Source organism: Schistocerca gregaria, chromosome X, assembly GCF_023897955.1.
Source record: "Schistocerca gregaria isolate iqSchGreg1 chromosome X, iqSchGreg1.2, whole genome shotgun sequence".
Taxonomy (NCBI): domain Eukaryota; kingdom Metazoa; phylum Arthropoda; class Insecta; order Orthoptera; family Acrididae; genus Schistocerca; species Schistocerca gregaria.
Window position 1 is genome coordinate 863,870,550 of NC_064931.1, and position 27,239 is coordinate 863,897,788.

General features: G+C 44.9%; 1 protein-coding gene across 1 annotated transcript in view; it reads left to right on the forward strand.

Moving 5' to 3' along the window:
* The first annotated feature begins 849 nt into the window (after positions 1–849).
* The window catches only part of LOC126298366 (probable chitinase 2), a 295,462-nt gene continuing 269,072 nt past the window's right edge, over positions 850–27,239 (forward strand). Inside the window, exon 1 of the mRNA XM_049989666.1 lies at positions 850–1,047. Coding sequence (XP_049845623.1) covers positions 981–1,047 — 67 coding nt within the window. The 5' untranslated portion in view covers positions 850–980. The remainder of the gene's footprint in view (positions 1,048–27,239) is intronic.

The following is a 27,239-nucleotide window of genomic DNA, read 5'->3' on the forward strand; positions in this document are numbered from 1 at the left end:
GAATCAGCTGTTGTAGTATCCGTCCTTGTACCACTTGGGTCAATATGACCCCATAAGCATGTTGGTAAATCATATCTCCCTTGTCTCCGAAGCATTTTTTAAAAATATATGGCTTTCTCTCTCCGAATCAATTGTTTCCAACAATGTTTTGTCCAGCTTTATATTTACAGTACAGTAAAATTTATTCATGGTTCTTTACACTGAGTATCACTGCTGTCAATATGACTCCAATCTAAATTACTTTTTGTTTCTTGAACGTAATATCTATGGAAATAGAATCATCACTATTACAATGAACAACCGTAATCTATGTTTTTATGTTATTTCATTAAAATACTGCCTATATATCTGGTGTAAATTACTTGGGGTCTATATGATCACAGTCGGGGGAGAAGGGGGGGGGGGTCTATATGATCATAGTGGTACTCAGTCAGATAAAAATGTCCCAGTAGTAAGAGGGATAAGTGATTTGCCATCTCTGGCAGAATTACCATATCAGTGACGAACCTTAAAGGTTTTGTCTCTTCTCCCTGAACTTCAATTTCTGTTTCAAATGTGTCTTCGGTTTCCGTTACTTCTCCCTCTTTGTTTCGATTAAATAACATTGAGGACAGGCTACAGCTCTGCCTCCCTCCCTTTCGTGCCCTTCTATTCTTATGGCCACAGCCTGATTTCTGTACACGTTGTAGATAACCTTTCGCTTCCTGCATTTTATCACCGATAACTTCAACCGCATACATGTGACGTTATCACGCGCGACTGACGGACGAGTCGACCAGCGCTCGCCTATAGGACAGATAAGGTAGCTTCCGCGTTTGAAAACGTCGACTGCGCAGGCCGCCAGAGCAACAGGTGTGGACGGCGTTGAGGCTGGACGACAGACGGAGGCGCGCCCGCCGCCATGGGCAGGGTGGGGGCGGCTGTGACGTCACGTAGCGGTGCGCGTGCAGGCAGCGCGCCCAGCCGCGCCAGTGGACGAGATGCAGCAGCTCGCGCCGCTTGCCTTCGTGCTCGCCTTCCTGGCAGCCGCCTTCGCCGCGTCTCCCCGTAAGTACATTCCTGCTAGCCGGGCCTCAAATAGCGGCCGAGCTCGTGAAGCGAAGCCAGATTAGGGTCTGACGTACTGTCAACAACGACATCATTAGCGTCGGGCACAAGCTCGGACTGGCGAAGGACAGGGAAGTATATTAGCCGTGTCCTTCCGTCTTAAGCGATTTAGGAAAATCGAACAAAACCTAAATCTGGGTAGGTCATCGTATCCCTGACAGATGCTATAGAATAGCGTGACTGTTTGTCAACTAAATATACGGTAAATACAGGTAACTTTGGTGGTATACATCAGTTGTACAGAACGTGCGGGATGCTGGAGGATTTCTGGTGACACTCTGTATACTACTTAATTTTGTGGCTGGTACGTGATGAAAATGTTAGCTGCCCGGTGGATATTAACACGGATACCGCTCGTACTGCCGCAAGGAGCAGCCCCCGGTACATCGAGTACAAACGTGAATATACAACCGCGCTCCTTACGAAGATCAGCCTGAAAATGTACCAAAACTAATGAATGGAGTCAGACAAATATTTCCTAAGTGTCTGGACACAGTTATCAGCATCTATACCCAATAACTCTGGATGGGATCTGAACCTTCGCCCTCCCGAATGTGAGCTTAGATGCTAACCGCTGCGCCAGTGCAGCTTCTGGGTTATCCCAACAATTCCGGCAACTACAGAGTATACAGCTAGCAATACTCAGTTTATAGCTCAACGAAATGCCTCTCGGGCTTATTTTCCTTTGTGGGCAGGACATCCACATCTGTTCCCAATAGTGTATCACACGTGCCCCGAAAATCACCTGCCGTAAGTATTCTTCAGAATACGAGACTTCGTTAGATGTTATGTGGAAAGTATGTCGTGTTAAATTTGACACTATGGGTGATTTTTAATGGCGTCCACATTTTCTTTACGAACACGAGCGGCACTTATGACACTCGATTTTTTAGGCATGCTAGGTACCAGAAAATAAGATTGTATTAGTCTCAAAGTCGACGATATGCAAATTGAACGTCACACTGTATCGAAAAACCGGGATCAGGTTTTAGGCTTGTATTGGTTGTGTAACAAACAAGTTTTTCTGATCGACCACGATGGATGATTTCCGAACTGTCTATTTTGAATGCATCCGACGGTGCCGGAAGAGTCACTATATTCATTCCAGACGCAGACTAAATGTCGACAGGAGGCAAAACGTTTAGCTCAGAGTCTATATCTACATGTGTACTTTACAAGCCATTTGCGGGTGGCTGAGTGAACTTGTAGTACCACCGTCATTTCTCGCCTTTCGTTTACCATACACTAATACTACATTCGAAGAACAGCTGTTGGTAAGCCGTTACATATGCTCAAATCTCTCTCTGAATCTCCAGTCGTGGTGATGTGTGTGTAATGTGTTGTCTGACTCTTATTCGAACGTATGCTCTTGGAATTCCAACAGAAAATATCCCCATAATGCGCAGTGCGTCTCTTTTAAAATCCTTCTCGCGCTAGGTAAATGAATCCGCGAAGAAACGCGCAGCTATTATTTAGATCTTCTCCATCTACTCTATTACTCCTACCTGGAAACTGTCCCTGAATTTTTTATGTGGTCTTTACACTTTATGTCGCTCCGAACGGGTATTCTTAGATACTTTACGTTTGTTACTCTTTCCAGTGAATGATCGTCAATAGTGTAATCAAACAATAATGGGTCTTCCGTCTATTTATTCGCAGTACGTTATATTTATTGATCTCGATGGTCAATTGCCAGTCCCAGCAGCAATCGTCGATCCTCGGAGGTCTTCCTAAAGTTTTCTTCCGCTGCAAACTGCCAATACCCAATCGTATAGTCTGTGAACATACTCAGCAAGCTACCGCCGTCATCATTTATATACATTGCCTTGGGATATTTCGTTGTTACTTGTTTCGTCAGAAAAATATTTCAATTTCCAGAGGTGTGGCCACACATCTTGTCAAGTCATCGACACAAAAAGACCCGCTGATACTCTCGTAAAGCAAGATTTCTCTGTAATCACAGCATAGATGATGATTGATGACGACACGTATGAGCTGTTCTCAGTATATCACAGTCTCCCACCAATAGTAAATAATGACATGTCTCACAGGATGTAGCCGAAAGAAAAGCTCGTATACAGGGTGATTCAAAAGTCATCTCTCATTGGACAATGGTACATTGGCGAGTCGACAGTCCTAGCCCATAAAACGACGTCGTATTTAGGGATATAACAGGAACAATCACTCTAAGCAAAAGCGTCAAGTAAACATGGGCCCCAAAATGTATATCTTCAGAGCTACGACCACATCTTCGAAACTGTGAAACAAACCCCTTGTATTGCAAGCTCTTTACTTTCCATATTTTGGTAGGAGGTAGTATGAACCAAAAGAAGAAAAAATAACCTTGTAAACATGGGCTAACTAAAATATTTTCCTTAGTATCTATGAGCACTTGTTCATTTTCACTGCTGCGAAACACTTCTTCTGCGGAAGAAGTACCCACAGCTCTTAAGGTATGCATTTTAAAGTCAACATTTATTGTACAGTTTTTTTTCTTATTTTGGTCCTTCCTACCTCCTTGCGGTAGAAGAAATTCGTTTCACAGTACCGAAGACGAATAAGTGTTCATAGCTCATAAGGTACGCATTTTAGAGTCCATGTTTACTAGATATTTTTTGCTTCGGATAACAGTTTCTTCATACATCTGAATACTGTATTGTCCTATGGGACATGAGTTTTGAATCACCCTGTATAGAGAAAGATGCTCAGCTCATGTCTGTCACCGAAACTCGATACCACAACGCTACCAATAACAACGCACTCGTGTTTATAAACACAGCTCTGTGGCTCTGTCTGAAGTGCCGAATACAGAACAGGAGAAAAGAATGGTCTGATTTTTGGAAGATGCAAACTCTGTCACATATTTTGTTCTTTGTACGATGTATGTTTGTTACAGCTCCACCGACATTTTCGTTCTGCGAGTTTAGTTACACGGAATGAAGTGAGTTATCAAAAAATTGACAAAAAGCAGCGCAACGTAATCACTGCTGGTATTCATTGGCTGCAAACAGGAATGATTTCGCGATAGGCTCCATTTGCTCGAGCTGTGTTCAGGACTGGCCGCCCTTCCTGTCCGCCAGGTTGCCGTTAGCTGGCCTCACACGCTTCACTACCTGCTCGACCACTTCGGTGCGGCTCGCCTCTGCTCTCGGCGCCACTTTCTATTTTCCGCGGGCTTTTTGTTTGTGATTGAGACTCGTGGAGTGCCCTGTAAAACCGCTGGCTACTGTTTCTCGTCTTCGCGTCCCATTAAATGAACAAATAAAAGATTTGCCGGTGGTGCCATCATTTACCGCCTAGATGAGTTACAAAAGGTGCCAAACGAATTACTAATGATTTAGACGACGTATATGAATGGTTCGAAATGTGACAGTTGATCCTGAAAAGTTAGATCCTGCCCATTAGTGCAACGAGAATACTGTCGAATTTCTGCTGCATGACAGGTGACACAAATTTAGAAGTTGTCGATTGGAGCAAATGTCTACGGATTGCTCTTAGGATCAACTACAATTGGAATGATCGTATAAGAAATACAGTGGGGAAGGTGATCCAAAGATGACTTTTATTCGAAGAACATTTAGAAAGTGCAACAAATTTGGAAAAAAAAGGTTTATACAACTGTCGTCTGTCCTATTCTAGAATATATACAAACAAACAAACAGGCCTTGGCGGCTCAACGCACCGACCGGCCGCCTTGTCAACCTCAGGCCGTAGGCGTCACTGGAGGGAAACGTGATCAACACGAAGCTCTCCCGACCGCTCATTCTAGAATCTATATTTATCCTAAATTTACATACATTGCAAATCACTGTGGACTGTTTGATAGGTAGGACTTAGCGTAGTACTTCATCTGAAAAATTACACCTGTCGCCACTCATTGGACGTCCACTTCCGCAAATTCCGTCCTTAGTCGCCCATGGACAGCAATCAAAATGGTTGCCTGCTCGTACTCTCAGGAGACTGTTGGTAGCCCCTCGGTTCAAATGGTTTAAATGGATGTGAGCACTGTGGACGTAACATCTGAGGTCATCAGTCCAATAGAACTTAGAACTACTTAACCCTAACTAACCTAAGGACATCACACACATCGATGCCCGAGGCAGGGTTCGAACCTGCGACCGTAGCGGTCGCGCGGCTCCAGACTGAAGCGCTCGGCTACACCGGCCGGCCCCTCGGTTCATGTGGACGGGTAGTTGCACGTCTGTTCTCCCATACACTTCTACGCATCCCCTTCATCTGGACGGGTAGTTGCACGTCTGTTCTCCCGTACACTTCTACGCATCCCCTTCATCTGGACGGGTAGTTGCACGTCTGCTCTCCCGTACACTTCTACGCATCCCCTTCATCTGGACGGGTAGTTGCACGTCTGTTTTCCCGTACACTTCTACGCATCCCCTTCATCTGGACGGGTAGTTACACGTCTGCTCTCCCGTACACTTCTACGCATCCCCTTCATCTGGACGGGTAGTTGCACGTCTGTTCTCCCGTACACTTCTACGCATCCCCTTCATCTGGACGGGTAGTTGCACGTCTGTTTTCCCGTACACTTCTACGCATCCCCTTCATCTGGACGGGTAGTTGCACGTCTGTTCTGCCGTACACTTCTACGCATCCCCTTCATCTGGACGGGTAGTTGCACATCTGTTCTCCCGTACACTTCTACGCATCCCCTTCATCTGGACGGGTAGTTGCACGTCTGTTCTCCCGTACACTTCTACGCATCCCCTTCATCTGGACGGGTAGTTGCACGTCTGTTCTCCCGTACACTTCTACGCATCCCCTTCATCTGGACGGGTAGTTGCACGTCTGTTCTCCCGTACACTTCTACGCATCCCCTTCATCTGGACGGGTAGTTGCACGTCTGTTCTCCCGTACACTTCTACGCATCCCCTTCATCTGGACGGGTAGTTGCACGTCTGTTCTCCCGTACACTTCTACGCATCCCCTTCATCTGGACGGGTAGTTGCACGTCTGTTCTCCCGTACACTTCTACGCATCCCCTTCATCTGGACGGGTAGTTGCACGTCTGTTCTCCCGTACACTTCTACGCATCCCCTTCATCTGGACGGGTAGTTGCACGTCTGTTCTCCCGTACACTTCTATGCATCCCCTTCATCTGGACGGGTAGTTGCACTTCTGCTCTCCCGTACACTTCTACGCATCCCCTTCATCTGGACGGGTAGTTGCACTTCTGCTCTCCCGTACACTTCTACGCATCCCCTTCATCTGGACGGGTAGTTGCACGTCTGCTCTCCCGTACACTTCTACGCATCCCCTTCATCTGGACGGGTAGTTGTACTTCTGCTCTCCCGTACACTTCTACGCATCCCCTTCATCTGAACGGGTAGTTGCACGTCTGCTCTCCCGTACACTTCTACGCATCCCCTTCATCTGGACGGGTAGTTGCACGTCTGCTCTCCCGTACACTTCTACGCATCCCCTTCATCTGGACGGGTAGTTGCACGTCTGTTTTCCCGTACACTTCTACGCATCCCCTTCATCTGGACGGGTAGTTGCACGTCTGCTCTCCCGCACACTTCTACGCATCCCCTTCATCTGGACGGGTAGTTGCACGTCTGTTCTCCCGTACACTTCTACGCATCCCCTTCATCTGGACGGGTAGTTGCACGTCTGTTCTCCCGTACACTTCTACGCATCCCCTTCATCTGGACGGGTAGTTGCACTTCTGCTCTCCCGTACACTTCTACTCATCCCCTTCATCTGGACGGGTAGTTGCACGTCTGCTCTCCCGTACACTTCTACGCATCCCCTTCATCTGGACGGGTAGTTGCACGTCTGCTCTCCCGTACACTTCTACGCATCCCCTTCATCTGGACGGGTAGTTGCACGTCTGCTCTCCCGTACACTTCTACGCATCCCCTTCATCTCTACGGGTAGTTGCACTTCTGCTCTCCCGTACACTTCTACGCATCCCCTTCATCTGGACGGGTAGTTGCACGTCTGCTCTCCCGTACACTTCTACGCATCCCCTTCATCTGGACGGGTAGTTGCACGTCTGCTCTCCCGTACACTTCTACGCATCCCCTTCATCTGGACGGGTAGTTGCACGTCTGCTCTCCCGTACACTTCTACGCATCCCCTTCATCTGGACGGGTAGTTGCACGTCTGCTCTCCCGTACACTTCTACGCATCCCCTTCATCTGGACGGGTAGTTGCACTTCTGCTCTCCCGTACACTTCTACGCATCCCCTTCATCTGGACGGGTAGTTGCACGTCTGTTCTCCCGTACACTTCTACGCATCCCCTTCATCTGGACGGGTAGTTGCACGTCTGTTCTCCCGTACACTTCTACGCATCCCCTTCATCTGGACGGGTAGTTGCACTTCTGCTCTCCCGTACACTTCTACGCATCCCCTTCATCTGGACGGGTAGTTGCACGTCTGCTCTCCCGTACACTTCTACGCATCCCCTTCATCTGGACGGGTAGTTGCACGTCTGCTCTCCCGTACACTTCTACGCATCCCCTTCATCTGGACGGGTAGTTGCACGTCTGCTCTCCCGTGCACTTCTACGCATCCCCTTCATCTGGACGGGTAGTTGCACGTCTGCTCTCCCGTACACTGCTACGCATCCCCTTCATCTGGACGGGTAGTTGCACGTCTGCTCTCCCGTACACTTCTACGCATCCCCTTCATCTGGACGGGTAGTTGCACGTCTGTTTTCCCGTACACTTCTACGCATCCCCTTCATCTGGACGGGTAGTTGCACGTCTGCTCTCCCGTACACTTCTACGCATCCCCTTCATCTGGACGGGTAGTTGCACGTCTGTTGTCCCGTACACTTCTACACATCCCCTTCATCTGGACGGGTAGTTGCACGTCTGTTTTCCCGTACACTTCTACGCATCCCCTTCATCTGGACGGGTAGTTGCACGTCTGTTTTCCCGTACACTTCTACGCATCCCCTTCATCTGGACGGGTAGTTGCACGTCTGTTCTCCCATACACTTCTACGCATCCCCTTCATCTGGACGGGTAATTGCACGTCTGTTCTCCCGTACACTTCTACGCATCCCCTTCATCCGTGGACCGTGATGCACTATATTTGCCTCAGCGCCGGTTTTGAATAGCGCCATTTATACTTTAACCACGGCAGAACGCGAGAAGCGCCGTCAGATAAATCGCTCCACTTCGCACTGTTTCCCGCGTCCTTTCGACATACTTATATTCTCTCCGCTGCTAGTGCTGCCACCTGCGCCTGTGAGTGGTTATTGGACTTTGAACATGTGCGGTGGTCATATTAATACGACTGGAACTGGTGTATACGTTGCTGTTATTTGGCATGGACCAAACAGACTTGAGCAATATTGTAAGTAGGGACGCACGGGTATATTGTTAACCAGTCTGCTTTGTAGGCACGAGCAGTTGTTAGCACAATGGACTCGCATTGGAGCGGACGACGGTTCAAATTGAGGTTTGTACAAACAGCTTTGTGGGGAGGATAACCACAGCTAAGAGACATTTTGAGTAACAGTAAAAAAACGCTCAACACTCAACAACCTTTCAGATTATCATACAAATTATAACAATTAGGCAGTCGAGAATGGTTTGTTTCCAAAAGTCGCATAGCTGTAGTCAAGAACGATGAGGTGTTTCCAAAAGCCGCATAGCTGTATGCTACACAGATAAGCAGCTTTTGGAAACACCTCATCATTCTTGAATATTTACTTGCTATAATTTTTATGATAATTTGAATGGTTATTGAGTGTTGAGTGTTTTTTTTATTGTGGTTCACAAATTCCGTGATTTCCTGAATAGCTTAAAGCAAATGCCAAGTGATTCCTTTGAAAGCGTACTTCCGATTTCCTTCCCTAATCCGAACATGTGATTAACTCCTGATGATCTTGTTGTGGACAGGAGTAATCTTCCTTCCTCCCTTTGTGGGTGGATTGACTACATGTTCCCAGTATAGTGCGTGTAAACGGAAGCCTACCACTAGCGTTACCTGCGATTGAGTCTGTGAGATCATTCCATATCATTCCCATTCAAACTGCTACATCTAGGAATTTGTGTGGATCAATCGATTTCAACTGTAACTCGTTAATATTGTGGTCATAAGAACTATTTTCCTGCGTTTTGGTAAGTTCGCAGTATTGCTGAGCAGTGTCGGATACTTACAAGGTAGGATTCAAAACAAGTCACAAAATAAGGGAAAAAGTGTCACACTTATTATAAACATGTTGGGATAGCAATCATTAAAAGTAAAGTAACCTCAATTGGGGCGAAATCGTTTCACGGAATTTTTTCTGTCTTCCACTTACATATACAGGAAGGACCTCTACGATAAAAAAAAGAAATCAGACCTAGCACAAAAAAATTTTTGTTCGCCATTTTCCCATGCGCTGTTGAAGTGGTGTCTTGCATCGTATGTGCTAAGCACTTCAGTCAGAACTGCGGAGTAATCATCTAGTTGTACGTATATTGATAGTCTACAAGTCAATGCTTACTGTTTAATAGAACCTAGCAGCATTATTTACAGACGTAACAGAGAAATAAATTTCACCTACCGCACTGCTGTTAATATAATGTCGACAGTGAAGACGCGAGGATGGAAGCGACTGCATCAGGATGGATGCAAAATTGCACTTTGCAGTGAACACCTGTGATATTAGCTCTTCTCTTTCTCGCTCTCGTGTTCTGCAGGCCCCCGAGTCATTCTTACTGGGAGGTGCTTTCCTACTGCTTCGTCAGGAACGCCTCTAACTCGTAGTTTACTTTTCGTGAGAAAAGCATGCCGTCCTTACATCTTCATCTTTCGTCCGACTGAAAACTACTGTACTAGAGCACGAGTAAATCTTATCACACTGACCATCATTATTACAGCTGTACATGATGAAATTTACTACTGAAACGTATAGGAGAAAATAAAAATAATATATCAATTTTTAGTTCAAAATGCTTCAAATAGCTCTGAGCACTATAGGACTTAACATGTGAGGTCATCAGTTCCCTAGAACTTAGAACTGCTTAAACCTAACTAACCTAAGGACATCACACACATCCATGTCCGAGGTTCCAGACTGAAGCGCCTAGAACCGCTCGGCCTCAAGTTTTCGTGACATCCACATTCACTTAAAAAGAAAAGAGTTAATAGAAGCACACACGACATAATAATGTGAAGAATTTGTTTGAAATATAAATAAAGACCTAAAAAGTAGAAACATCTAGACTGCACAGGCCTCAAATTACCCTTGACAGCGAAAGAGGCGCCAGATGTCAGTGTGTATTACCGGGTCAAAACATGGTTGCCTCACCTCCTGCCGCATTCACTTTCGTCCACGACGATCACCAAGCATCAGACAATTCCTGTACTCTCGACGAAGAGAAGCGCGCACCATTGACCGAGGTTCCATTCGAGGTGTTCCGTTGCCAACTTTCTTAAGGTCCCTACACTCCCACCGATTTATCGGCCGACCAATTTCGTGGCAGCCTACACGCGTCCCGGCCGACAGCACTCTGCGATTACAGCGAATCCTTGTTCCTATCGCTGGTTACCATTTGTTAATCTTAGGTTCAGTGAGGCTCTGTTCTACGAGATCCCTCTTGGTATTTCAAGGACACAAAAACTGGGATTTGCCTCGATTGTTTTAGTTCTAAAAAGGCCGAAGAACGCGGAGAGAAAGCCGTCGGCAAAGAAATGGCTAATGCTCAGGAAGAAATTCTCTCACCCTCCGCTGAATTACGGAGCTGGGAGCCGATGATTTTTCAGAATAAATTAAGAATGACTGAAACATGCTTTTCGAATCTGCTGAAATTCATCAAACCTTATTTGGCGAAAAAAGAGTACAGTCGTGAGAGATGCTGTAAGCTGCGAGGAAAAGTGTTAGCTACATTACGATTTGTAGTCACTGAGTGAAGTTACGAGGACCTCTAATCCTTGAAACCTAAAAGGTCATTTATAGTTGCACGAGGAAACATACCACGGCAAAGCAAATAAAATAAAACGTCCTGTGCTCATGTAAACTGTATGAATTTATTTATGTATATAGCATAAAAGATGCCCCTTACTATTTTAAGAAATTCGTTTCGGACAAGAAGCACAAAGACTACAATTGGTGATGGCGCATATTATGTAATAAATATAGCAAAAGATAACATATATGTAATGCATTTAGCAACTATTATAACTATGAAAAAGTCCTAGGCTTTGCTGTTCGCAGCAGAAGGCGTGGCGATCGGATGGACTTTTTAACACATCTAACAATGAAGCTACCTGTATTTAAGCTTTATTAGCGATTCATATGGGAAATGAGATGTGAAATTTGTATTGTGTTGTATGTTAACCGGGGACCTAGGGACGACGGAGAGGCTCCGCCCCCGCAGCCGCTGCGGTCCGCAAGCGCAGTCCACTTCATCCCTCCTCCTCTTTCAGGGTTAATGTGCGGGTCGGCCCGCGGTGGATTCTCCCCTCCCCAGAAAACGTCTCACACTAGACGATGTTTGCGTGGTGCGCGTACGTGGAGGACTGTGGCTGAGGCGGAATGAGGGGAACCAGCCCGCATTCGCCGAGGCAGGTGGAGAACCGCGTAAAAGCCATCCACAGACTGGCCGGCTCACCGGACCTCGACACAAGTCCGCCGGAGCCCAGGCGCTCCTTCCCGCTCAGGAAAGTCGTGCGTTAGACCGCACAGCTCACCAGGCGGGCGATCTAAAATTTAATCTGTGGCGGAAATAAAGTCTAACGAGGTAAATATTGACAGTCGACGGATTTTTATTCATAAAATATATATTTTTGACTGCAACTATTTCACCGCGGAAGATCGTAACACTGTCCCTCCTTGCAAGCGTCGTGCGAATGTCGAAATGGGAGATATTGAGATAGCCGATCGCGGAAATGAAAAGCAGCTACAATGGCTTAGCAGTGGAAACGCTTCAGTGCCAGATGAGATACCTATAAGACTCTATAACGATTATGCGAAAGAACTTGCTCCCCTTCCAGCAGTAATTTATCGTAGATCGCTTGAGCAACGAAAGGTACCTAATGATTGGGAAAAAAGCGCACGTCTTTCCCATAGTTGAGAAAAGCCGTAAGACAGAGCCACACAGTTATATACCTACATCGTTGACGTCAGTCTGTTGTAGAATTATGGAACACGTTTGATGTTCAAGAATTATGACGTTCTTGAAAAATGAATAGCTCCTCTATAAAAATCAACATGGATTCGGCAAACAGAGATCCTGCGAAACTCAGCTCGCTCTGTTCCTCCACGAGATCCACATCGCAGTGGACAACGGCACTCAGGTGGATGCCGTGTTCCTTGATTTCAGTAAGGCATTTGACACCGTCCCGCGTTGCCGTTTAATGAAAGAAAAAACGAGCTTACGGAGTATAGGAGCAAATCTGCGATTGAATTCAAGATTTTCTTGCAGACAGAACTCATCACGTCGCTCTTAACGGGAGTAAATCGACAGATGTAAAGGTAATATCCGGTGTACCACAGGGAAGTGTGGTAGGGCCGTTGCTGTTCACAATAAATATAAATGATCTAGTAGAAAGCGTTGGATGCTCTTTAAGGCTGTTCGCAGATGATGCAGTTGTTTATACCTAAGTATCAACGCCAGAATATAATAAGAATTTGTAGAACGACCTGCAGATAATTGAGGAATGGTGCAGACTCTGGCAGTTGACCCTGAAAGTAAATAAATGTAACACATTGCGCATACATAGGAAAAGAAATCCACTACTTTACAGCTACACTATTGGTGACAAACAGCTGGAGACAGCGTTTGCCGTAAAATATTTAGGCGTAATTATCCAGAGCGACATTAAGTGGAATGACCATATAAAACAGTCGGAAAAGCAGATACCAGACTCAGATTCATCGGAAGAATCTTAAGGAAATGTAACTCATCCACGAAGGAAGTGGCTTATAAGGCGATTGTTCGCCCGATTCTTGAGTACTTTTCATGTATCTGGGATCCCTATCACGTAGGACTGATAGAGAAGATCCAACGAAGAGCGGCGCGTTTCGCCACGGGATCGTTTAGCTGGCGAGAGAGCGATACGGAGATGCTAAACAACCTCCACTGCCAGATGTTACAACAGAGGCGTTATGCATTATGGAGAGATTTACTATGAAAATTTCGGGACAGCACTCTTCAGGAGGAGTCAGACAACATATTACTTCCACCCACATACACCTCGCTTATTGACCACGAGGAAAAAATTCGAGAAATTAGAGCCAATACAGAGGCTTACAGACAAACATTCTTCCCACGCACTATTCGCTAGTGGATCAGGGTTGGAGGGATTAGATAATGGTACCGAAAGTGCCCTCCTCCACACACCATTAGGTGGCTTGCGGAGTATGATGTAGATATACATGTGTGCCACATGAAACGATTGTGATACTGCAGTGGCTGTGTTATTGTGATTACGTTGCAAGGTTCCTTTGGACGCCCGTGCATGTCACAGACACACGGTTGATGAAGTTTGGATCTGGCCGTGAGTCGTGCGCGGAGTCAGACATGTCCGAAAGAACAGACACCATACCAATATAAGCATATATTTCTGGCAATACCGGCTATGACGTTCTTCTTTTGTACACATTCACACATATTACCCGAACTCTTACGGGACTTGTAAGAATGTCTTCCACGAGTAATGAGTGTGTTGGGTAGGGACGCTACGAATGTAGTGTGTGGACATATTAGGTGAGAATGTAGGTCTGAGGGGAGGCGTGCGCGAGATAGTCCCTGCACTCGTACTATCCTCTGTGCCCTCGGTGGCTCAGATGGATAGAGCGTCTGCCATGTAAGCAGGAGATCCCGGCTGCGAGTCACGGTCGGAGCACACATTTTCGCCTGTCCCCGTTGATATGTACCAACGCCTGTAAGCTACTGAAGGTATTAATATATATTTATAATTTCGTTCTAGACGGCTGCATGTCATCAATCCACATAAGTACAATGCTTAGTGGTCTGTACTATAGTTCGCTATGGGCGCAGATCTTCAATGTTTTGTATCTTTCGATAGCAACTGAATGTTCTAATGTAATCACTGTGCTTTAAGCCAGTTCGTTTATCAGCTTCACGTGTTAATAACCTCTCTGGCGGCAAATTGACAAGGCACGCATAGTATGAACTTGAAATGACCATTCTTTGCTTACAGACTGAAAAAAGAACGCAACCACCACTGTCCTGTTCGCGATTGTAGATATGGGACGCTCTACGGAACTGTACATCGATTTCCTGTGGTCGAGAGAGCATTAAGAAATATGTTAACCAAATCACGGAAAACCTTAATCGGAATGACCAGACACGACTCTTTTTCAACTCGGTTGCTTATCAAAAACATCACTCAGCTGTCGAACACAGCTACTTTTTGATCACCACAGTGTTCACTAAGTACAAAGTCTACGAGCAATCTGGCATTTAGCCAAATTTTCTAACAAGCATCGTCACCTGAGTCTTTGATTGCACCTCCTCTTTTTACTTGCGTTCTCATTTTATCACAATTTTTAAGAATTGTCCTACAACAAGCTTTTATTGAATGGTTCAAATGGCTCTGAGCACTATGGGACTTAACATTTATGGTCATCAGTCCCCTAGAACTTAGAACTACTTAAACCTAACTAACCTAAGGACATCACACAACACCCAGTCATCACGAAGCTTTTATTACTGAGCGTGTGTGTGTGTGTGTGTGTGTGTGTGTGTGTGTGTGTGTGCGTGTGTGTGTGTGTTTCGCGAGTTCGTTTTATACATGTTTTAGTCGCAAATTTTTATATTGTAAAGGGATGTGAAGGATATTTTATTCTTATGCAGTGATTTTGTTACACGGACCAGGTAAGAGAAACTGCTATAATAGGAATGATTATGTTGAGACACTTTTCATACCTAAATACAGTATAAAATTTATGCAGTCTTTTATGAGTGTGACGACGATCACTGTTTACTAATCGACAATTAATTCCACGCCACGTTGGACGTCAAGTGAGACATGTAGTGAGTCGAGGTCGGATAAGCTGCTGATTGCATTATGAGCCTGACCTCCGTCACTGCGAGTCATCACTTGCTTGCCTTGTTAAATGGCTACTGGGCTAAGCTAAAATGAACAGCTCTTCTGCAAATCGTATTTGAGAAACAAAATACGAAATGGCATAAACTTGGTATTGGTAACAAACAAGACAAAGCAAGCGTTTTATACTAATAGTTAAACAGATATAGACGCGAACAACATATCTGCTTAGGTGCGGTAGATTTCATACAAATATATAATGTTTATCACTAATTTTAGTGCACTATATTTTATAACGGTATGATGGCGCACATTTTGCATTATTAACTGGTTTCGTTCGAGTACTAAACATCTTCATAGCTGTTAAATTAAGAAAATGCATATTAAGTGTGTTAATTCATAATTAACCTAATACGTATGATAAAACAAACAATACGTCAATTGCACGTTCTGTGCTCAGCGGCCATGAGCCACTAAGGTATCGTTACATCGATAATCGTTTCCGTTCACGGTGTAAGAGTTACGCTGTGCATCTTACTCCCACTGTTCCAAGAGGTCGCTTTCCAAAATGACTCAAACAACTTATTACTGCCTGCATCCTATATTTCACATAATGAAGACGCCAAAACTAGAGACCTTCAGGTTCATACGGAACGTGCTCAGCTAAGAGGAATTTTTTTTAAAAAATTGACTTCGTTAAACAAAGATTATCATATACCTAAACTTAGAGCAACTATTCTATTATCTACAAAAAATTAAGATAACCCAAAATATTCAAAAATAAACACACCAAAAACAAAATTCCAAGAAACTACTTAAGCGCACAGTTTCCCGAACGTCGAGGAAACGTACGCATCGGGTGGGTTAATTGTGCGCATCTTAGAAAAATTGATAAGGCACATGTTAGATTAGGTTAAACGTAAGTTTTAATCAAATTTTACAAAATTTAGCATAGTTCAGGACTATTGGTTTTCAAATAAAATGCAAAGTTTGCTTTGAGGTTTGGGGCCTACAGATTTAACAGGTTAGATAAGTCCTTCACTGCACATATCATATCTTTAGCTGCACGGTACCATCTTCCGCACAAAGTACATCTGCACCACAGTTCCTGTCTCTACCGTGATCTCCACGAAGTCCGCAAATCTCGTCGTCGGCTCCTTGAAGTGCGCCAGGGTCAAACAGCTCCCGGTAGATGTCATCGGACTCATCGTCATTGCACAATGGAACTTCGTCAACATCTGAATCGTCTGATTCTTCTTCAATTGTCTTCTTTTGCAAGTGTTTCTTGCCAAAGGTCTGATTATCCTTTTCTTGTTTTGAAGTCTCTTCTTATCCATACTTTCTTTTGCATTAGGCTTAGGGCTATTGCTGAGATTAAGCTTTCTAGCAGCTTTTATGTTTTTATTGGCAATTCTTTGTTGTTTCACCTCTTCTTTTTCCATTTTCTTTTCTATATCAAACTCGAGTTTTATTTTCATGGGTGTGCTAGTTAGTATTTCAGAAGGCTGCTTTCCTCTGGGCTTTCTTGTTTTAACCTCAGTAGTCTTAGGCCTATCAGATTTCTTCTTTAGGTCAAAATCTGGCAGATAAGTCATAAACTTCTTATGGCTTTCAGTAACACATCCCGTGGATGTTGAGGAAGTAGGATCATCAAATAGCCCCACAGATGGACTTGTAGCAGTCGATGGGGTCTTATGTGCTGCGGATGTTGGAGGACTGTCACAATCTGTGGCTGCTTCCACTGTTAGCTCGTCTATTTTTCCAGCTGGGGCAAAATCAAGTTCAGAAAACTTTTAGGGGTTGTATGGGTGAATACCAGCAGCACGGAACCCAGATAAGGCATTTGACAATGTAGCAACTTTAAGAAAAGCATTATTTAGAAGTTCAGCAACTTCGTTCTCAGTAATTCTCTGGCGCCCTGTTCGTATCATGAAAAGGTCATATTCTCTAGAAAGAGCATTCTTCAGAGGGCCAAAAAAGGTTAGGTCCAAGGGTTATAGGCGGTGGGACGTGAGAGGTGGGAGAGAGACCACGTGGATGCGGTTTTCTTTACAAAACTTGTAAGACTCAATGTAAATGTGGCTGTTGTGGTTGTCCAGTATGAGGAGCACTGGTTCATCACCTGTTGGGCGAGTATGTTTTTTAAAATGAAGAAGCCACTCATTGAATAGTTCTGTGTTGGTCCACCCATTGTTGGAACGACAGTATATGGCCCCATCCGGTCCATTTTTTTGAAGATTTGCACTCACTCGTTTTCTTGGATGCATCATTATAGGAGTTATGAAATGACATCCAGCGCTCATGCAAAACACACCAGTGATGGTCCTGCCCCTCTCAACGGAAGTTGCAGCGCCTACCCTCTTTGAACCTTTCGTAGTGAACACCTTAGAACACTTTTTTTTTTTTGCACAACGGTTATGCCAGTTTCATCTTTGTTGGACATTCTTGTGGGATCAATATTCAGTTTTTCTTTTAACGTTAGCGGATTGTCAAAAATCGAGTAACTTCTTCCTTGCTGAAAGCATTGATTCTATTCACTCTAGTATTTTCCGGCTGCCACAGACTGACGGTCGGGTGGCGCTTAAGAAAACTGTACATCCAATCTTTGCCGGCTAAGCCACTCTCTTTGTTGAAATTGTGGTTAATACCATTCTTCTCAACGTATCGTATGCCAACTTCTGCAAGCCTTTAGGTGTTAGGCCATAGAAATGGTTCAAATGGCTCTGAGCACTATGGGACTTAACTTCTGAGGTCATCAGTCCCCTAGAACTTACAACTACTTAAACCTAACTAACCTAAGGACACCACACACATCCATTCCTGGGTCAGGATTCGAACCTGCGACTGGAGTGGTAGCGCGGTTCCAGACTGTAGCGCCTAGAACCGCTCGGCCACCCCGGCCGGCTAGGCCATAGAACAAGTTGCCAAGAAGGACGATAAAATCAACCATTTCTTGCTCAACACTTTCGGGAATAATAGACTTACGCCCCAAACTTGGCTGTGTTACCTCGTTAATGGGCTTCGCGAGGTATTTTCGTATTGTTGATTCTGGTATTCTGAAGCTCCTACCGACTTTTCTGATTTTCCTCCCATCTGTTCTTACTGCATGTATTGCTTGTTTAAGCGTGTCTACAGTATAACTGTACTGCTCTGTTTTCCGGACGTACTTTCTCGGCATCTGAGAACAAAGAAAAAAAAACCAACTGCCTGCTGGTATTTAACTACATGAAGGGGAAACGTGCGCATCGGTGCGCACCTTTACCCCATAGTGTCTTGAAAATAAATTTTGGCCATAATTTTCTTAAAACTAATTACAACCAAACAGGACTCACGTCAAAACATACCCATACCATGCAGGCTTTAACTATATCACAAGTAAATTTAGTCAACGTAATAAAGAGAGACTCACCGTCTTAAATCCCGAGGACTGCAAATTAGATCACAACGTCACGTTTCACCATTTGCAAACTCACGGAACGCGAGACTGCAATTGTTGCCCAGCGACCAGACGAAAGTAGTTCGCTATCCTGCCGCTAGGTGAAGCACTGGTTGCAAAGTTCAACAAAGCTTTTAAATCAGAGAAACAGCGATGCGCTTGTTTACCCTCTGCGCAAATTTCCTCTACTTTCCCCTAAGACAGTTTTGCTTCTCGTGTACCACGCACGAATGGAATAGGACAGAGGGAAAACCGAACTGGTACGGTCCTTTTGTAAGAAGGTTTAGCAACAATGAAGAGCAGGGAAACAGAGTTTACAGTCATATTAGATACAAGAACCGCATACGTTAAGCTTTTTGCAAGGAACAAGGCAGAATTTCATTCGCGCTAGAAGAACACTAAAATACCTAATATATAATAAAAACCTACTCTCAGGTGCCTGAGCAGTGTAGCCAATGACGAACGGCAGAGCATACCTTTGATTCCACCAGGGTTCAACGTAGATGTACACAGAGTATAGTTGTCTATACACACAGCGACTAGCTCCTCCCGTAATATTATTAATCGGCCTCAGAAGGCATACTTACGAATTCTTCTTTATTTACACAACAGATCGCATCAATCAGAAAGTAAGGGCTGGAGGGACAAGTAAATGACATATCCTCTCCACCTTATTTGCTTGCTTGCTCCACCGAAGTTTCTCATTCCAGTTCTCAAAAATCGGAAAAATCAGAAGCCTTTGGTAAAATAGCATATTTTCGGCAGCACCCGCATGTCGACCGTTGAGGTCGTTCAGTACCGTAGCGAAGTATCAGCAAGAAATAGGCCGCAGCTGTGTGGGCCAAGAGCACTGATGTCACATAAACCGTGTTCGCAGTACTTCATTATGCTTCTGTGATGAAATGACGCTATGCCAACAGCGTGCGCTTACAGTCGCAGCTCGAAGCAAGTTCTTCTTGTCATAGGCAAAAGAGAGGAAAATCGAACGGTAGGTTAACTCACGTACCTCTCCATGTTCATTATTATTTCGCCTTCTTTCTTCACTCAGGTTTTGCGCCCCCCGTGTGCCGGCACTTCTGGAAAGAGCCTATCTCGCTACTCCGTCGGTAGAGCAGTGTCTCCACCACACACCGTACAATGCCTTACGGAGCCAGATAATGTTAGTGTCCCCGTTTTCCTGATAGGACCTACAGAAATAGCTGTTTCATACACACAGTGACGGGGGAAAAATCGCAAACCAAAAAATGATTAATATAAAGTAATGAAACTTCGGGAATACATTTGGCTAGCTAACATATTTAAGTAATTAACACTGCAGGATCACAGATCAATGTAGGCGCGAGATAAGCCGTTAAAAATGTGAAATACTTGTGCATTAATAACCAGTGTAGCAGCGAGAATGTTGGATGCAAATATGCAAACGTGCATACATCGTGTGGTACAGGTGCCGGATGTCAGTTTGTGGGATGAAGTTCTATGCAAGTTGGACTCGGTCGGTCGTTACAGGGACGGTTATTGCTGTTTGTGGATGACTCCGGAGTTGTCGTCAGATGATATCGTATATGTGTCGATTGGCGGCAGATCTGGTAATCGAGCTGGCCGAGGCAACAAATCGATACGCTGTAAAGCCTGCTGGGTTACAACAGCGCTATGTGGGCGTTATCCTCTTGAAAAACATTCCCTGGAATGCTGTTCACGAATGGCAGCACAGCAGGTCGAATCACCAGACTGACTACAAATTTGCAATAAGGTTGCCTGGGACAACCACAAGAGTGCTCCTGCTGTCATAACAGATCGCATCCCAGATCGTAACTCCGATGTAGGTCCAGTGTGTCTAGCACGCGGATCGGTTGGTTGCAGGCCCTCGGCTGGCCTCCTTCCAACCGACCGCGGTCGTCACTGGTACCGAGGCACAAACAGCTTCCGACACAAAACAGAACAGGCCTACACCCTGCCCTCTTCTTAGCTCTCGCTCGACACCGGCGAAGTAGCAAATGGTAGTGGTTTGGGGTCAGTGGAACGCACGGTACAGGGCGTCTTGCTCGGAGCTGTCCTCGAAGAAACCAATTAGTAAGAGTTGGTTGTGTCACTCGGTGCCAAGTCCCGGTCAAATTGGTGCTGCAGATGCAATACGATGCGCCGAACACGACGGTCTTCCCTCTCGGCAGTGCCACGTGGCCGTCCGGAGCCCGGTGTGTTCACGTGAGCATAGCTGCCAGCAACCGCGTGCAGTGGCTACATTCCTTCCGAGTCTTTCTGCAACGATTCAGAAGGAATATCCAATTTCTTGTAGCCCATTTACACGACCTCGTTCACACACAGTAAGTTGTTGATAATGACGTCTTTGTGGCTTTCGAGGCATACTTGAGTAACATCAGCTGTTACTGCCTGAATGTAAAGCTAATCTGATTTCCATCCTCATAGTGACGCCACTAGCACTGACGTGAAATGTGAACAGACATCATCTATCCGGTGTAGAAACTGCGTACCAACTTTCGTTTATGTCGCACAGCTCCTCGGTACTGCGATTTCTTTCCGTCAGTGTATGTCAGATGTCTTTAGTACGAGTCGGCAGAATCTTTTTCTCTGATGTTTCGAGAGATATCTGCAATTTCAGCCGGCCGCGGTGGCCGTGCGGTTCTAGGCACTTCAGTCCGGAACCGCGGGACTGCGACGGTCGCAGGTTCGAATCCTGCCACGGGCATGGATGTGTGTGATGTCCTTAGGTTAGTTAGGTTTAAGTAGTTCTAAGTTCTAGGGGACTGATGACCTAAGACGTTAAGTCCCATAGTGCTCAGAGCCATTTGAACCATTTTTTTTTTTTTTGCAATTTCGCTTTTGCAATGTGTACTTGTAGTCTACCCAAACAAACAATGGTTTTTTATGAAAAAGAAGCATCAGAATTAAAGAGGCCAGCGGCGCCTTGGATTCATACACGATACACAGTGAATAAATGTGACAGTGTACGAAGGATATTGGTAAACAATAATGCTAGTCAACGTTTCATTGTCGTACATTCACGTTTCGATTCATGTTCACTCCCCTATTACCACAACACGAAAATTTCGCACTGTAATGCAGGATGTGACAGAAAAAAATTAAAAATATGTAGAAGTGATGAAAGCTGAACTCCTGAAATTAATTCAGGGGTACCAACCTTCTCCATTTTAATCCACAGACAAAATTATGCGAGAAAATGGTTTCCCGCCCCCCCCCCCCCCTGTTGTCGTAATAACTATACATAAAACCTGTCGAACTGGTATTGAAATTTATCGAAAATAAAGATTCATAGTTGTAGTACATCAAGGATTTCGCTCTCTATCCCGAAGAAATAGCGGCTGATGCTCTTACTACTGGTTAATAAACGCGTGATGTAGCCTAGTGCAAGCCTTTCGGAGTAACGCCGCTTCGGTGAACGGCACGTCGATTTCGCTGCTGTTATATTCAAGATGCTTTTCATTAGGCTTCACAAGAATGAGTGGACCTCCTTCCAGACATTTCCACCAGAGAAATGCTGATTCTCCACCCTTACCCCGCATCGGACACCAAATTTGTTTCTCCTCCTGTCGTGCCCCGCAGACGAGTCCTGGGAGGGAATGGAAGGGCTGCAAGGATGAGAAGTTACTTGACAGAAGGCCCTGTGGTCGTGGGCTGCCTCCATTGAAAAGAGGGCTGTAGGCCGAGTTAGAACACCGAACTCGGCTGGGATCTCAGGGTGCACTGGATGCAATCCTAAATCAGAGCACGAGGATATATACACTGGAAACACCCCTGGCACACCCGTTTTATAAACAGTTCTATATACAAAGTCTACAAACTGCCTTCTTAGTAGTGTAACTTCTCATAGTTCCCTGAGTCTAAGTCCCAATATAGCAGAGGCGGGCGCGCCAGACTAAGTGTCGACTACACGAAAATAAGTCTAAGTCTCCTCGTAGTTACGCAGCACTACACTGCGATCTCACAGCATCACAACTCCAGCTAAACCGTACCTCCCACCACTGCCATCACTCCCACCACTCTCCCCTTTTTATAGCGGTAATGCACCCGGCACCACTTGTTCTAGATCTTTGCTTTCCAAGGGTTGCGTCTTGCGACGGCTCTCGAACCTCGTGATGCGACGTAGTACGATCGTTAGCAGAGTCTACATTACACATAAGTTACGTCCGATCACGTCCGCCTAGCTGGTAGCAAGAATTTCCGAGCCTACATCTGACTTGATTTTTAACTCTATTTTGTGTCATTCGCGGCAGTGCTGCAGCAGAAAATGTAGCGAATGAAATAATTTGCAAAATGGAAACCGGCGCACGCCGTTTACGGCTTTTATTGAAATACTAGGTGGTGCAATTCAGTTTTCGCTATTTGAGCCAGAGAAGGTGAAAAAGTATTTACTGCACGATACCCAGCTTTATAGGAATGATGTTGAGACTGCGCGCTGCAGGATTTGCGTTGTTAGTCGTGTAAGCGTCACCACTCGTCGATGGGAGCCGGGATTAATACGGCGACACAGAAGCATCAGTGTACATTTCAGACATGCGACTGCATAAGGAGAGCAGCGCTTTGTACCCGTGATGCTGTTTTATTAATTCGACAGAAAGGGTGTCGATGCCATTCGCGAGTATCGACGCATTTAAGGAATACAGACAGCTCCTCTTTCCGCACCAGGGTTTGATGAAAATTATTCGAAAGTTCGAATTAACTGGCGACTTGACAACTGCTCCTGGGAGAGGTCGACGGCCAACTGCGCCACAGTTTATTGAAGAAGTTACCGTGGCCGTGCCTCAGAATGCTGGATGCAGTGTGGATATTCGAGCAGTGCGTTAGCTGTGTCACGACAGCTCAACATTCCACGGTCCACCGTTACAAACATTTGTCAAATGGTATCTCCAGTGTGTTAGAAGTGTCACGACAGCTCGACATTCCATGGTCCACCATTACAAACATTTGTCAAATGGTATCTCCAGTGCGTTAGCTGTGTCACGACAGCTCGACATTCCACGGTCCACCATTACAAACATTTGTCAAATGGTATCTCCAGTGCGTTAACTGTGTCATGACAGCTCGACATTTCACGGTCCACCGTTACAAACATTTGTCAAATGGTATCTCCAGTGCGTTAGCTGTGTCACGACAGCTCAACATTCCACGGTCCGCCGTTACAAACATTTGTCAAATGGTATCTCCAGTGCGGCTCCAGGCTGTTGTGGATGCACATGGTCGTCACGCTGAGCAACATTTGCAACCTGTAACTTCAATATGCTACGCAGTTCACAAATGTGGAAATTAAAATATGTTTCTTTCAATGGTTTTTTCCTTGTTTCTCTTCCACGTATCATTACAAATGTTCCCAATAAGTTTCATTGCCCTACGAGCACTTGTGTTTCATGGGAGTCCTCTCAAGTAGCAGAAGTTTAATTGTAACCAGGCAGTATTTCGTCAATACCTCCAACTGTGCCCATCAACTATTTGGCGGATGAGCTGTTAGAAGAGCGAAGTCTTGGAAAAAGAATGACTACATGACGGATACATGGAAGAAGCCTGGAGACACTGACAGGTTTCATATAGATTATCTAATGGTAAGACAGAGATTTAGGAACCAGGTTTTAAATTGTAAGACATTTCCAGGGGCAGATGTGGACTCTCACCACAATTTATTGGTTACGACCTGTAGATTAAAACTAAAGAAACTGCAAAAAGGTGGGAATTTAAGGAGATAGGACCTGGATAAACTAAAAGAACCAGAGGTTGTACAGAGTTTCAAGGAGAGCATAAGGGAGCAATTGACAGGAATGGGGGAAAGAAATACGGTGGAAGAAGAATGGGTAGCTTTGAGGGATGAAGTAGTGAAGGCAGCAGAGGATCAAGTAGGTAAAAAGAAGAGGGCTAGTAGAAATCCTTGGGTAACAGAAGAAATATTGAAGTTAATTGATGAAAGGAGAAAATATAAAAATGCAGTAAATGAAGCAGGCAAAAAGGAATACAAATGTCTCAAAAATGAGATCGACAGGAAGTGCAAAATGGCTAAGGCGCGATGGCTAGAGGACAAATGTAAGGATGTAGAGGCTCATCTCACTAGCGGTAAGGTAGAAACTGCCAACAGGAAAATTAAACAGAGCTTTGGAGATAAGAGAACCACTTGTATGAACATCAAGAGCTCAGATGGAAACCCAGTTCTAAGCAAAGAAGGGAAAGCAGAAAGGTGGAAGGAGTATATAGATGGTCGACACAAGGGCGTTGTACGTGCGGACAATATTATGGAAATGGAAGAGGATGTATATGAAGATGAAATGGGAGATACGATATGCGTGAAGAGTTTGACAGAGCACTGAAAGACCTCAGCCGAAACAAGGCCTTCGGAGTAGACAGCATTCCATTGGAAGTACTGACGGCCTTGGGAGAGCCAGTCCTGACAAAACTCTACCATCTAGTGAGGAAGATGTAGGAGACAGGCGAAATACCCTCAGACTTCAAGAAGAATATAATAATTCTAATCCCAAAGAAAGCAGGTGTTGACAGATGTGAAAATTACCGAACTATCAGTTTAATAAGTCACAGCTGCAAAATACTAACTCGAATTCTTTACAGACGAATGGAAAAACTAGTAGAAGCCGACCTCGGGGAAGATCAGTTTGGATTCCGTAGAAATGTTGGAACACGTGAGGCAATACTGTCCCTACGACTTACCTTAGAAGCTAGATTAAGGAAGGCCAAACCTACGTTTCTAGCATTTGTAGACTTAGAGAAAGCTTTTGACAATGTTGACTGGAATACTCTCTTTCAAATTCTGATGGTAGAAGGGGTAAAATACAGGGAGCGAAAGGCTATATACAATTTGTACAGAAACCAGATGGCAGTTATAAGAGTCGAGGGGTATGAAAGGGAAGCAGTGGTTGGTAAGGGAGTGACACAGGGTTGTAGCCTCTCTCCGATGTTAATCAATCTGTATATTGAGCAAGCAGTGAAGGAAACAAAAGAAAAATTCGGAGTAGGTATTAAAATTCATGGAGAAGAAGTAAAAACATTGAGGTTCGCCGATGACATTGTGATTCTGTCAGAGACAGCAAAGGACTTGGAAGAGCAGTTGAACGGAATGCATATTGTCTTGAAAGGAGAGTATAATATGAACATCAACAAAAGCAAAACGAGGATAATGGAATGTAGTCGAATTAAGTCGGGTGATGCTGAGGGAATTAGATTAGGAAATGAGACACTTAAAGTAGTAAAGGAGTTTTGCTATTTGGGGAGCAAAATAACTGATGATGGTCGAAGTAGAGAGGATATCAAATGTAGACTGGCAATGGCAAGGAAAGCGTTTCTGAAGAAGAGAAATTTGTTAACATCGAGTCTAGATTTAAGTGTGAGGAAGTCATTTCTGAAAGTATTTTTATGGAGTGTAGCCATGTATGGAAGTGAAACATGGACGATAAATAGTTTGGACAAGAAGAGAATAAAAGCTTTCGAAATGTGGTGCTACAGAAGATTAGATGGGTAGATCACATAACTAATGAGGAAGTATTGAATAGGATTGGGGAGAAGAGAAGTTTGTGGCACAACTTGACCAGAAGAAGGGATCGGTTGGTAGGACATGCTCTGAGGCATCAAGGGATCACCAATTTAGTTCAAAAATGGTTCAAATGGCTCTGAGCACTATGGGACTCAACTGCTGTTGTCATTAGTCCCCTAGGACTTAGAACTACTTAAACCTAACTAACCTAAGGACGTCACACACATCCATTCCCGAGGCAGGATTCGAACCTGCGACCGTAGCAGTTGCACGGTTTCGGACTGCGCGCCTAGAACCGCGAGACCACCGCGGCCGGCACCGATTTAGTATTGGAGGGCAGCGTGGAGGGTAAAAATCGTAGAGGGAGACCAAGAGATGACTACACTAAGCAGATTCAGAAGGATGTAGGTTGCAGTAAGTACTGGGAGATGAAGAAGCTTGCACAGGATAGAGTAACATCGAGAGCTGCATCAAACCAGTCTCAGGACTGAAGACCACAACAACAACAACATGAGGGATGCAGCCGCCACATCCTGTCCCACCTCTTTCACTCTCTCGCTCTCTCTCTCTCTCGCTCTCTCTGTAAACCACCTTACGGTGTGTACGGTGTGTGGCGAAGGATGCGTGGTGTACCACTCTCACTTCTCCCATTTCCTATTCTAGCCGCAAAAGTGGTAAGATCGATTGTTGGTAAGCCTTCCGTGTGAATAATAATCTCTCTACTTGTACGTTCATGGGTTTTTTTTTTTTTTTTTTTTTTTTGCGAGGTATGACTCTTACGCTCTCCGGACCTACACCGCGATGCAGACCGCCTCTCTTGCAGCAGTTGGCTGAGCATCTTCGTGACGCCTTCCTGCTTGCTAAATGAACCTGTAACCTGTAATATGCTGCTCTTCTTTGGATCTTCTCTTATTCCTCTAAAAATCCTTCCATATGGAAGAGCAATATTTAAGTATTGGTCGAACGAGTGTTTTGTAAGCTGCCTCATTAGTGGGAGGGGGGGGGGGGGGCTACCTTTCCTGATGATCCTTCCAATGACTCACAGTCTGGCGTTTGCCTAATATGCGATTAGTGTTATGCGGTCGTTCCACTTTAAATCGTTTCGTATAGATAGCACTAGGTATTTTATGGGCGTGACTGCTTCCAGACACACACACGCCCACTTACTTTTTGTTCCTCAGTCTCTTCATTCATTTGATCCGCCGCCACCCCTTAC